The sequence below is a fragment of the Aulostomus chinensis genome, chromosome 18 (genome assembly GCF_037954235.1).
Source record: "Aulostomus chinensis isolate RoL2024-O1b breed Wild chromosome 18, RoL_Achi_v1.0, whole genome shotgun sequence".
NCBI classification, from domain to species: domain Eukaryota; kingdom Metazoa; phylum Chordata; class Actinopteri; order Syngnathiformes; family Aulostomidae; genus Aulostomus; species Aulostomus chinensis.
Window position 1 is genome coordinate 4,750,228 of NC_141337.1, and position 14,234 is coordinate 4,764,461.

A 14,234-nucleotide genomic window follows, 5' to 3' on the forward strand; every position below is an offset into this window, starting at 1 on the left:
CTCAAAGGTCAGTTCACTTTGAGTGACCTGGGGGTGAACCACCTTCACTTTAAGCCGATGACAAGCAAACATGGTCTCTTGGTTTATGTCTCGATTACTCCTGACGTGTTCAAAACCCGCTTACATGAACGTATCACATGGTCACAGCTATAAAAAAAAACACCCCAGGGCGTTTGCTCTTTCCTCATTAAAATGGGCTGTATTTAAGTACAGTTTCATATATTTAGGTGTTTTCATGGAGGTATATCAGGCTGCTGCATACATAATGAATGTGCTGCATAATAAAAAAAAAAGGGGGTGATCATTTGTTCAATTGTATGATGAACTTTGATGAAATGAAGAAGAATTAATTGGCTTTCCTTCCTCTTGGTCCCCTTAACAATTATGGCTGCTTGTAAATTTCCTCTGTGGAGTACAAGGTTTATCTTTTAATATATTTTAGACGGTTTACTGCACTTGGTTTTGCCTCCCCCATTTGTTTGCTTTGCTCTGCTGTTATTTAAAAAATGTTCAATCTACAGAATTCATTCATTCCTAATTTGAGAGCGCAGGAGAATTTCTTCAATCTCAACATGTGATAAAACTCTCTCCGTGGAAATCAGTCCTTTACTCGATCCCCGCGTTGGGAAATTTAATAAACAAGGATATAAAATGAGGCAGAATTGTCGTAAACTATTTAATAGCTCACAGATATTTAAAAAAAAAAAGAAGAAGAAGAAGGATGCAACACCAAGAGGACGGTGATGAGGTCACAGTTCGACCCTCAGTGAGGCTGTTTGCTTGGGGGGGAATTAGGAAGGCGTGGCCACTAATGAAAGTACCGGAGTTTCAGGAAGGGCTGAGCGCGTCCCGCTTGGCTGGGGTGACACCGACCAGTCAGCCAGAGTCTGCCAGCGGGATCAGAGCGCTGCGCGTCGGACAGCAGGAGCTGGATCGTAACGCGCACCGAGTCGGCGCATGTATCTGCTCATTTTTCTGCCCGCTCTCCGATTCTCTTTTATCGGATGCTGGATGCAATCCACCCCCGAGCCGAGAAGACACCGCTGACGGACAAGCCATGGACAGTCTAGGCAGCCGCTGTAAGATTGTGGTGGTGGGGGACACGCAGTGTGGGAAAACGGCACTGCTGCACGTTTTTGCTAAAGACTGCTATCCAGAGGTAGGTTCACCTGGAGTCTGACTGTTGGGAAGTATCTACCAGCCGGAGTTAGTGACACAGCATTCAAAATGTTTGGACAGGTGAAGACTTTACTCTCCAAGACAGACACAAGAGAGACAGACAGGGCCAGTGCAGAGAAGTGACTGCTTGTAAAATCACTGGAGCAGCCCTGTTATGTCTGAATGGACTTTTATTGTGTCTGCACCCGTAAAACTTAAAGGCGTTGTCCTCATCTGCTGTAATCTTACATCTCTATAATCTGCTCCCCCCCCCCCTGAGGGATTAACAGTAGCCGACTAGCTCTGCTGTGAAATGTCAGTTGCATGACTTCAAATAAGATATCCCCACCAGTCTCCTCCCTGGGAGCATGTGCCTGTGTAAACACATTCATATCTTGTCTCTGCTTAATTGGATCACTAAAATGAATCCCTTCTCTCCAGACCTACGTGCCCACCGTGTTTGAGAACTACACAGCCAGTTTTGAGATAGACAAGCACCGGATTGAGCTGAACATGTGGGACACGTCAGGTAAGACACTTTCACATGTCAGTCCACCGCAGAGTGGGTGGGTGAGCGGGGGCAACCTCCAACCACCCTCCATAACAGCTCACGCGGGCGTCCCTCTGCTGTCCAACTGGTGGTTGTGTTCGGTTTCATTTGTATGTTTCGCTCGGAGCAGCTGCTATTTATGATTGTTGTTTTTGCTGGAAACTTCGGTGCCAGCCTAGTTTCTCTCAGTGTCTCGTGTTTGCATTCCTGCCTGCTGTCTTCTGTGTGTGGCTGGGTCTTCCCATGGTCTGACTTGGGGTCAGGCCACTGTCGGGGGGGGGGGGGGGTGAGATCAAGGGGTGAGAGCATGAATAATTCAGACAAGATTGGCCTGAAGGGACTGTAACTGTTAAGGGGTTTCCATCAGAACACACCAAAGCCTGTTTTGCTGACTGGTTGGATTGTTGGATAGGGACGATGCATTTTCCTCTATGAATCACTCTTATTTGGTGAATCTGTATTAATATTTAATGACAATGACAAGCATCAACAGGAGTCCAGCTCCACCAAGCCCCCATCTTGACTGAAGTTCTGCACATATCAGGCTGAACTGGTCTGATTTTTTTTTTCCATTTCTGTTTTTTCTTACCTGTGTGAACGTGTTCTTGAATGATGCAATCATAAACCGACGTCTCCTGAATCCGGTACAACTGTGCAGTGTGTACTGGGGGGGGGGGGGGGGGGGGTAAGAGGAGTACACACTATCCCATAATGTAACTTTAGCTTTGTATGTTGAACCATTGCATTAAGGCTTCAACAATCAGATCAACAACAATCAGTGTTGTTTTTATTTTTTAAAAAAAGTGAATGGCTGGATGGCTGGATAGGTGAATGGATGGCTGGATAGGTGAATGGATGGCTGGATAGGTGAATGGATGGCTGGATAGGTGAATGGATGGCTGGATAGGTGAATGGATGGCTGGATAGGTGAATGGATGGCTGGATAGGTGAATGGATGGCTGGATATCTTGCTGGTTCCTGAATTGAAACATCTGAAATTCAGTTTAACAACCCCACTGGCTTTTGGCGTTGAACCCATGATGATGCTTACTTCCATACTGGCCAACAAATATATGTCAGGATACAGGGTTGGGTATGAGGTAGGGTACAAGGCAAGGTACGGGGTAGGGTACTGGATATGGGGTAGGGTACTGGGTAGGGTAGGGTACTCAGTATGGGGTAAAGTACAGGGTAGGTTAGGGTGCTGGGTATGGGGTAGAGTACAGAGTAGGGTACTGGGTACGGCGTAGGGTACAGGGTAGGGTTGTTTGTCCCTAAGCTAACCTCCAGCCTGGAGTACCAGTGGCTGCATGGTCTCTGCCCTTTCATCCACTCGGTTTGGGTGGTCACGCAAGACTCACACGCCCCTCCAACTACCACAAAGTGGCAGTGAATTTCATGATTTTATGAATGCAACCAAAGGATAAATCTGAATGACAAAACTCCTGAAGAACCTCCTGTAGTATTTGTATACGGCATCGGATTTGCTCATCGACTGGTGACGTCAGTCCGAAAAAAGTCATGTTTCAAGTCAGCAAGATGTCAATGGGGACTGAAAGTGGATTGTTCCATTTTTCACGACTTGGATTTGGTGAAGTGTTACTGAGTGTTCAGGAGCAGCCAAAGTCAAGCAGCAACAACCGCGCTCCACTTTGGTCTAGGAAGGCTGGAGGGGTTGACTGCCCCTTATCCTTTTCTCATCCAGCAGCTACCAGCTGCTATCTGACCAGTGACACTGGTGGACCAGTCCAAGATCCCCGGAGTGGGAATTCCTCTTTTCACCATAAACATTCCCAAACTAATTCTATCTTTAGATTTGTTGGGAGTTAGATTTGGAGTGTTGGCTCATCTGTCAGGGAAAGAATGTTGTTTTTTTCTTGGGACCCCATGTTGACCCAGAGACTAAATCATCTTGAGTTCAGGGGTTGGGGCAGGGGGGGGGGGGGTCCTCTGGAGCCAAGGGCTACAACTTAGAGGAGTTCCTTATCTCTTGCCTCTAAGAGTCTAATGATGGAGTGGGAATGTTGTGCTTCTGTCCATCTTTTAAACCCCCTAAACCACCTTTGGCAATGCTAGTCTTTAATCTTCAACCAGGAGCCGCCCACCTCACAACAAACATGACGTCACCCATCCCATAGGGCAAACGCATGCGCACGCGTGCGCTTGTGTGTGTGTGTGTGTGTGTTTGGTAAGCATGTGTTTCAGGGTCTCTGTGTAGTGAGCCATTATTCACCGATTCACAGCAAACACAGATGTTCATATTTTCTCCCAACAAGAAAAATAATTGGCTCACAGATGAAAAAGGCTTTCATGTGAGAGAAATAGCATTCCTGCCATCTTTCCTTTTTTGGATTATTTCTATTTCTTGATCCTCTTTTACCCTTAAGCTAAAAAAAGAAAAAATCCCTCTCGTGTGTTCTCGCTGGAAACCCTGGACTCACTTCTACAGGTGAACTAATTCGGATTGAGTTATACTTTAATATTTCACCTGTGAGCTCTACCGACATTTGCGGCAACTAAAGAAGAGGGTATGATTTAACCCTTTACACCTGGCACAAAAATGTGTTGGGTGATCAGCTGGTGCTTGACCGCACGAGAGCAAATACACCCGAGACTCACTGAGGACTGATGGTGATCCAGTCTGCCAAAACCACCTCTGCAGGTGGCTTAACTGAACACAGTTACAGAACTGTGTAACCATCATGTTGAAGGCAGTTTCTTCCCTTCAAAACAAACAAAAGTAGCAAAAGTGTTCACGGTGGTGTAGCTTCATTCTTTCTTTTTCAATTCTTCTATATCCTTTTTCTTTTTTTTGTTTTGTTTTTTGGACTCACGTACACCAAAATAACACGAGCTGGATCGGACCGTGCAATCGGGTCTCCATCGAATATCAGTAGGGCTACTGGGGACGGGTTGGGGTGAGTTTTCACCCAAACCCTCGCAAATAAGTGTTTTGTGCTCACAATTTTTTTCCCCCCACCACTGCATCACCCCGTTGTTGTTCCAGAATGCAGAACGGTCCAGCCACGTATGTTTACCTCAAAGCTAGTAGCGCCTTGTGGCCACAGAAAGCTAACAACCGCAAAACTGTTGATTCTCAGGCACATTCAAATTCACAAGTCAAAGGAGCTCAGCACTCCACAGACACTTTGATTTGAGCCCAAAAGCAAACGGCAGGACGATAACCCTTCCAGTTCTGCGCCACCATGAATAAATGCTGAACTGGAAGAGTTATAGTTGTAATTTTTTAGCTTAAATCAGAGTATTTGCAGCGGCGTAAAACATTTTGTGAACCCAGGACGCCGATTTGTGAAGACTTTGAGGGCAGAAGTACTGTTTTTGGGTGACATATTGCCTTAAAAGCCAGGTGTAACAATCAACCTGGATAATATCTCGATATGATATGAATATAAGACACGTTTTCATGCGATGAAAAGAGTAAATCTCCATTTTTTAAAATTTCAGGTTACGAATTCAGAGTTCACATAACCAAGCTTCCATTTCCCTCTGTTTTCTTGGAATACAATAAAATCTAGCTTTGTTTACATGGCATCTTTCATCCAGGATTATACAAAAGCAAGGTGCTTCATAAAACAATGAATATAAAAAGATACATATGGACATGATAATACGGGAGTGTGTGATAGATAAATAATTAGAATTATTCACATGAATAGTAGTAGAAATATAGAAGACGTCTGCGTTAATTAATGCCACTGGGCTGTTTTTCTGCCACAGCTGGACAGCCACTTTGCAATGTGACATTTCCACCGGTCTATTCCACGCTGGATACAGCAAATATCTTTCTGTCAACAGAGCTTTCAGCCTCTTCACTTAATGTATTGTCTCTTTTTTTAATTGCTGGTGAAGTCTGCCGGCTGCGGTCTGGCTCCCTTCACAAAGCATTATTGATCACCAGCCGAGGCGAGACTACTTAAACGGCTTGTGTCTGGCCTTGTTCGCATTTCTCTGGCGGCGTGGTCAGATGTGTACTGTCATTAAAATGCCTGCAGCGTTCATTGTTGTAGAATAGAAGTCCGCCATTGATTAGGCTGCTCTCATTAATTCAATTCCTTGCACAAGGTCCAGTCCTTGCTGGCTGGTTGAAAACAGGGGTGAGCTGGTTATCTAATTGAGGTCATTACTGAGCATGAATCTGTATATTTGTACTGCACTCCCTAAATGAATGGGTATTTCACAAGGCGGCCGACAGACACAGGGAAGTCTTACGGCTGCAGGGAAGCAGAGGGCAACTTTGTATTCTGCTGCACATTCAGACCATCTGGAGAGTCAATTAGAAAGTGATTGAATGGAATTCAAATGAGTGAAAACCACTGTATGTACGTCTCTGTGTTTGCTGAGAGAGTTGCCACTCATCCTGATAGATGATGAAGTCTGTTTCAGCATGTATCTTAATTGACTTTTAAAGCAACTCAAGCAGTTAAGTGGTCAGAATGTCGGTGTGACTTGTTGATAACTTGTCCGAGGGCCATTAGTGATTACAGCCGACACTCTTGGGGCCTATTTGTAGTCAGCCGGTCTGTTTTTTTTTTTTTTAAAGCCAAGCCTGAGGCATTAATTCACTGTTCCTCTGCTCCCAATATGGTAGCAGTGCTTGGGAAACGTTCTCTCAAACTCTGGTCGCAGGCTAATAACAAAAATTCTTGCATGCTGCTTCCTAAAAGGCATGACTGGTTGGGTTTCCCCAAAGTTCCTGACCTGATTCTCACATGGAAACTGCAGCTCTTTAAATTCTGTTTACTCATGAAAGAGAAAATGCCAAAACACAGATCGTCTAACCCCGTACTTCCCACAGATCTTTTGTCAGCCTTATCCTGAATAGTCCCGTTCACAGAGTTCAAGCCTGGAGTGTCTTCATCTGATCAGCAAGTGATCGCTTCTCATTCGCACCACATCGGTTCTTTCTGTTTTATTTCCAAGCAAAGTGCTGCTGCTGCTGCTGTGAACATGAAACGCCTCACAGCAAGTGAGGCGGAGAATTTTTCCTACAGTCGTCCTGCCTGACACAGGGTGTCCACAACAACAAAAATAAAAGCTTTCACAAACTGGCTGAAGCTCGGAGCACCATTATACTGCGCAGCCAGTGACTGAAAAAAACCCAAAACAAAACACAAACATGTAGTGTATTCATCTGGAAATGTCAGTAATTATTACTTTAACATAAAAAAAATTTAGGCGGCATGATGGTGCAGTGGTCAGCACTGTCACCTCACAGCAAGAAGGTTCCGGGTTCAAGCCCCAGATGGAGCACGGGGTCTTTCTGGGTCGAGTCTCCATGTTCTCCCTGTTCCTGCGTGGGTTCTCTCTGGTACTCCGGCTTCCTCCCACAGTCCAAAGACATCAAGAGGGGACCAGGTTAATCCAGACTCTAAATTGACCGTAGGCGTGGCTGTGAGAGCCAATGGTTGTCTGTCTACCTGCCATGGACTGGTGACCCGTCCAGGGTGAAGGCTGCTGGGATAGGCTCCACCCCCACCCCCACCCCGTGACCCTTAACAGGATAAGCAGTAGAAAATGGATGGATAAAAAAATTAACTTACCACTTATTGACCTGATTCTTAGTCGGTGGTGTAGCTTTCATACCGTTGGTGAAGAAGAAACTGAATCAGAAGCTGAATCATCCAATCAAACATCCATCAAAAGTCCACCCATCCATCCATTTTCTACCATTTATCCTATCCTAGCCTTCGGGCGAGAGGTGGGGTTCACCCTGGACGGTTCACCAGTCACGCCTACGGTAAATTTAGAGTCTGGATTAACCTGGTCCCCTCTTGATGTCTTTGGACTGTGGGAGGAAGCCGGAGTTCCGGAGAGAACCCACGCAGGAACAGGGAGAACATGGAGACTCCACACAGAAAGACCCCGTGCTGGAGCCGGGAGTTGAACCCAGAACCTTCTTGCTGTGAGGCGACCACTGCACCACCGTGCTGCCCATCGATCAAATTTATTTTTTGAAAGTGTCATTTATGATCTATGTAGACAAATTAAAATAAAGAAACATAGTTTTGAGCAATGTGTCTTTTTTATTTTTTTATGGGGGGGGGGGGTTGGCAGTTTGTGTGTGTGTGTGTGGGGGGGGGGGGCATACCCCAACCTACACTAAACAACTTCTCCCTATGATATCTTTAACTGGTCTGCTGTCCTGAAAACAGTTATATTTTTCTCTGAGTAGACGCGGTGCCACACTCTTTGACAAACACACTGTTACCTGTGGCTCCTTCAGAATAAAAGTCAGCTTTGGCATATAAAAGTTTTTGATGCGCAGCTGCAGCAGAGGGACATGCTTGGTTTGCATCGGTTGTTAATCGATGCAGTTTTTTGTTTTTTTTTTTGCGGTTCTCAGCTTATTAAGTTTGTTATAAACACGGCTTTGTTCTGTAGGTGCCAGGATCGATGAAGCATCAATCACTGTTGTGTTGCAGCATTCAGTGATGCAGATGATAAAAGATTTAAATGAAAGTCTTTCAGGCTGTTACTCAAATCCTCCCTGGTTACAGGTGGATCATTTGCAGCCTGTTTCTCATAACAAAGTCTTTTGTGTCTCGCAGTAATTGGTGTGATTATTTTTGACTTGAGAAGTGATAACAAGGCGGTGCATGTGTGACGCTACTCTCCACTCCAGGGCCGTAGTCTGGCTGCTTCCTCCTCTCATACCCACTTTCCAACATGAAAGGCATCTTTACGCTCTTTCATCCCCACATCCTCGGCATACTTGACCAGTTGGACATCCAGAGGACTGTAAAAACACAGAGTTCAGCTGGCTTTCTGTTCCTCAACACTTTCTGCTTGATTAATCTTTAATGGGGAGCGAGTGAACTACAACTGCGATGTAGAGTAGAAATAAAATCAACAGACCCGCTCTGCCCTCAAAGTTACGGCTGACTGGAGCTGCAGGCTGCTCACAAACCGCTCTTAGACCCGATATGATCTGAGTGGCTAGCGTGCTGATCACAAGGTAGAACATTATCTAGTCTTGGCTCTTACTGTTGGTTTCTTTGGGCTCCCTGAAACCATCACTGCCATTTTAGACTTGGCATGGAATGAATAAAACGCTGGATTTAAGCGATCTTTCACTAAACAGTTTTGAAAATTGAGAGTGTTCAGGTGGTGGGAGGCGAGGCAGTCTCACGTGTAAGCACCAGGAGTGTGAATATACCTTTTTGTTTATTGTTGTCAGTGTCCTGCAGGGAGACAGGCGACATTATTTCAACTGACAAGTCTAAATGTATGCAGCCTAAGCCCCAAAAGTTGCTCCAACTCCAACCAGCCCAGGGCGATAACCGCCTAAATGAAACCTGTTTTGATGATGCATAACAGGCTGGGAGGCACTCCCCTGCAGTGGGAGAGAAAGCCTGGATGACAGTTTCAGGTAATGAGTAAACAGAAGATAGTGCAAGGTTGGTGAAACACTGCAACTTAAAATAACCGTTAGTGTCGTGGTGATTAAACAAGTACAAAAAAATGTTTGTAAATCCTCTTTACCTGCAAATTTGTTCTGTAATTATTAGATTCATTAAAGATTCAGTTCTTTCCAAACTATTAAAGTGATCGATTAGAATTTGTCTTTGCGGGCTCACCGACCTGTAAACTAATCATACAAGCGGATAATAAATGTTTGAAAAACCGTATAAGAAAATCAAAGATGAATAATAAAAATATTAATGGTAATAAAAATGAATAATAACAGGTGTAGGGGAATTAATCATCTGATTTATTACACATTCAGTGAGTTTCCATTCACAGTTGCAACTGGGCGACTGTTTATGTCCCAGTACTCAAGAACTGAGCAAGGAACCAATTTATTGTCTTCCACCAGAACACTAGGTGGCGATACTCCTCTCTACAGTTGGTTGCTACCAGATCTGCGTCACATCCCAAATAAGTTTGCAAGTGGTGACACCGTTGAATGCCAGGCTTCTTAAGTTTGGAGTCCTTTGACATCGAGGCTTGTGTCCCAGGAGACGTCTTCTGGCCCTGCTCGACTCTCATCGGCATCCTCGCGTTTGGGATGAGTCCGTGGGTTCTGTGGCTCTCGATAATCCCAGGGATTACAACCAGCGGTCAGAGCCCGCAGAGAACGCCCATGTGCTAGAAAATGATGAGCTCTGTGTGGGGTGACGTGGACGTGTAATCTTGGTGCGTCACCGTGCTGTCACACGAGCAGACTGCTCAGTGGAGCCTGTTGTCCTCTTGTGTGTGGTGGAACCTTCGTACTTCTGTGTTTGATGGAGAAAAAGGCACTGTCGCTTCCTCTTATGCGGTGTTGAAGTTGGCTGCTTAATTACCTCTGATAATGACACACTGCTCCGCGTTTCACTGACAGTTTTGTAGTAACATCAATACCGAATGTGCTTGTTGCTCACAAATTCCAGATGTGCCGGTGGCTTCAGAGGATGAAAAGCTATCCATTTTTTTTAATAATAGTTTTATTTGTAAAAAGAATAAAAATCCAGTCTGCTTTAAGTATACATACCTCAGTTTATACACGAGAAATGCAGAGGAATTCCTGCTCTGCGATAAATCTCTCCCGCTGTAAGCAACGTGGATTATTTTACCGTCAGAGTAACAAATTATCCTGCTAGTCCCCCTCTAGCAACGATGTCCAGCTGTAAACTTGTTGAATAATGAAGCTGGAGTTCGCCGCACTCTTGACTCTCTGAGTGCTGCTGTGTGACATTATGGAGAGCGTGGAGGACAGCCGGCAGCCCACACCGCTGGGCTGAATGTCTTGGTTCTTGAGCAGGCAAGCAGCTGTGCTCCATCCCTGGAGCTGCGTGACTCCTATTCTTAGACTATTAAACAAAGGGTCAACAAGCTTGGTGAACAAGCTTTGGAACGGCTGCCCATGAGGGATGGGCTCCTCTGCTGCTGTTGCTGCACAGGCAACGGTCCGATAAACTACCAGCGTGATATGAGTCAACCTTTCTGTGGTGTGCGATTTGTAAGTATTGGTTTGAACGCACTGTGATTTAGAACAATACTGTATGGCGCACACAGAATTCCCTTCTACGATTCTGTGTCGTCCAAAGCTGAAACAAACAAACTATAAAAATGATGTTGTTAGTTAATATTTTGGCACTGCAGCTCTGCTCACGCGTACATTTCTCATTCATGAAGTTTCTGTTTTACTTCAAGCGGCTGCTGCACAATTAATCCACTTGCAATTAAACTAAAAAAAACAAAAACAAACCCAGATATTTTGAACAGCACTGAACTGTAATAAGTTTTTGTTAATCCAGTTTTTTTTAAGAGTACAGCAATGCACAAATGTTTTTTTTTCTATATTCGTATTATATACGCAAGTATACGTTTGTATGTTTGAGATGAGAGACACCGATTTCTAAATTATGAGTAATTGTGCGATAGTGAACCAAAGCAAGGCATGTTTTTTTGTGTATTATATCACAATATTGATGACACGAATGACGATATGACTTTCCCACCTACTGCTGAATCACTGCTGCTAGCAAACATCTGTCGCTTTATCAAACAAACTACAATTGGAGTGCAGGCTAAAGTGGCCCAAATCTGACTTCTTTTATTGTTGTTATTCATTTGTGGTTCAAATTAGTTTTTATAACTTTGTGAGCAGCCGACATCACACGTGGTCTGATTTGAGCCGTTTCCCTGCGATGTCCAATTACAGGGTCGTAATTTTTTTGCAGCGTCGCCTCAGTCGGCGCTGTTCACATTGAAATTCAGTCGACTCCCCCCCCCCTGACCCATCACTCAAGATGGACGTTGGTCACAGTTCTGCTCTGGCGGGAGTCACTCTGAGAACACGATAGACAGTTGAGATGGAGGGACAGCGAGGTGTTAGACCCTCTAAGTATTCAGGGGTGACACTTGTGAACAAGCAGAACTTGAGGGATGGTATCAGAACGGGCCGGCCTGAGAGCGTATTGGATAAAACAGGCTGCTCACGGTCACAGAGGAATGTGGCTGCGTTGTCAGTGTGAGATCTGCATAGCCAAAGACGGAGCCGTGGTTGTTTGATCACCTGCCCATCTCACTGTGAGCTCCTCGATGACAAAACCAGCTGTCAGGTGGTAAGAGTTGTGCTTCAGCTCTGGCAGCGCAGACAAAGAGGAGCCTGGAACTCTTCTGGAACTCTTTCTCCTCGTCCTTGTCCTCATTTTGGTCTGCTCACCAGTCTGCTGGCTTCTCTGGGCTCCGTGTTTACTTCTGTACCACAGTGCACGACATCGGTGTTAATATTCTCTGGTGCGTGCCGGTTCAGGACAGACACCAGTTCATATTCGAATTTGATTCTGGACTGAGATGTAAACGGCCAAACACACACATCTCAGCAATAAATCTGAATTAAGCTTAAGTGTCCCTCTCACAATCCCCTGTGCTTCCACTAAATCTTCTCTTAAACCTTAAACCTGCAGCATGTAAGCCTCTGATGATCTGAGACTCGTTCTGACATGTTTCAGCCTCTGAACTCGTCTAAAACATGGGACCTTCCTGTAGGGTCTTGACAAGAACTGGCAGCATCCCTGATACATCACCACATCTGTGTAACTGCAGAGGAAAAATACCCGTAAAGAATGAGAGAACATGTATTTATATTGGGGCTGTCACTTTAACGCATTAATTAGATTAGTTACACTGCAAATTAATGCGTTATTAAAATTAACGCAAGATTAATTGTAGCAGACTTGAGTGGCGATTCAATGCCATTTTTACCCAGACACGAGCACTTTAAACGTGGCCCATTGAAGGACCCGTACTTGGCAGTGGCTCATCGCTTCACACATGCGTCGCTGGTCAAAGCGCCTGTTTGAGACTCCGCCTTAAGATGCCCCAACTTGGGTTTTATTCAATCACCAATGAAAATGTGGATTTCAAATCTTCTCTTCGAAGTGTATTCATTTGATTAGTCGTGCACTACAATTCTGTATTGTCCTAGAATTCGAATTCCTTATTTGGGGACCTTAAGCAGATATGAGATTAAAATGCGATTAATTAGATTGATTAATTACAAATCCTGTAATGAATTAAATTTAATTTTTTTGAATCGCCTGACAGCACTAATTTATATATGACTTTGTTCTGTAAGTTTGAAGTAATTTCACACTCATCACAACCTCCAACAAAGTTTCGCGTCTTAAAGCCTCTTGAACACTGACAATGCAACTTGTCCAAATGGCTGGTGAATTGGTTTGTAACAGTTTTTAATAAAACTATGGATATTTGGTGACAGGGAATCAATGGCGGAGGAAGTATCATGATGTATTGCAGTGCTGATACTTTGCCCGTCCCCTAAATTGATAGATTGCAGGAGGATTTGTCCATTTCCTGATATCTGCGTAATTGAAGAAGTCGAAATACCTCCGAAGCGTTGTCATTGTCGTGTCGGTTCCGCAGAGTTTGAGCTGAGATGAATGAATGGAGAAACAATATGCAGCAAAATGGTCATGGGGGACTTTGTTTATGGTCACAGCTGGATAACAACTGTAAAAATAGCTACATACGGCATCAATGTAGTACCACAACACAGTGTTCTAGGAATATTTAGGCCGGCCTGTGCTAAAAGTTGTATATAAATAAATGCCAAAGCAGAAGTAAATGGTGGAAACAAAGCATGACAAGTTCATTTGGTGTATATGTTTTAACTGGTGCGTCATGAATATTTATTTCAGTGCACACGCGTGTGAATCCCTGCATGTTACGTAAAGGAAGATAAAAGCAGCAGGACACCAACGTCACGGCAGACGATAACTTCATCCAAGGATGCGGATTGTCACATACATTTTCTCTGCTATTTATTCATCCTCCCCCCTTCTTCTTTTTTTTTTCCTTTTCCTTTCATGGATGTTCTCCATCCCTGATAGCCCATTAGTCAAGACGGCCGTTGAAGCGCTGCGCTGAGGTCGCCGGCAGTCAAGGGCCATGTTAGGCAGTGAGTGGGCAGAAGTGGTGCATGAAAGCCCTGACAAGCAGCACTGACAAGAACACACAGGCTGTAATTACCTCACAGAATATCAGCCAGCACTCCTCGGTGAACCAGTCCAACACACACACACACACACACACACACACACACACACACACACACACACACACACACACATCTGCTCACCAATTTATTAGACACCCCTAGATAAAACAGAGTAATACAATGGGGTTATGTTCATGTCCAAATCAACATCTCTAACAAACAGATTCATAAGAGGATGATTGTTCTACTTCAAGCCTATTTTTTTACCTCTCTATATAATTTAGGTGGGCCAGATCTCGTTCAGCTCCCTCGTCTTCTATCATCTGAAAGGGTTTCCGCCGCATTCTTGAACAAGACTCCCTGGAAGAAGAAAGCTCATATCACAATTAGACCTTCCTGACTAAATAAAGGATAAATACAGCCCGACGGTGACCACCCACTTTTTGAGTGTGTCTGGTTCCGGAGGATAATTTCCCTTTCATTTTCTCTACAGACGTTTCAGAATATCCTTATGTAACCAGATGTAAACATGGAACCCAGCCAACTAAAAGATTTGTG

At 44.5% G+C, this 14,234-nt stretch overlaps 1 protein-coding gene across 1 annotated transcript in view; it reads left to right on the forward strand.

The window, feature by feature from the left end:
* Positions 1–753: 753 nt before the first annotated feature.
* The window catches only part of LOC147244772 (rho-related GTP-binding protein RhoN-like), a 37,153-nt gene continuing 23,672 nt past the window's right edge, over positions 754–14,234 (forward strand). Inside the window, exons 1-2 of the mRNA XM_086184072.1 lie at positions 754–1,159; positions 1,600–1,687. Coding sequence (XP_086040198.1) covers positions 812–1,159; positions 1,600–1,687 — 436 coding nt within the window. The 5' untranslated portion in view covers positions 754–811. The remainder of the gene's footprint in view (positions 1,160–1,599; positions 1,688–14,234) is intronic.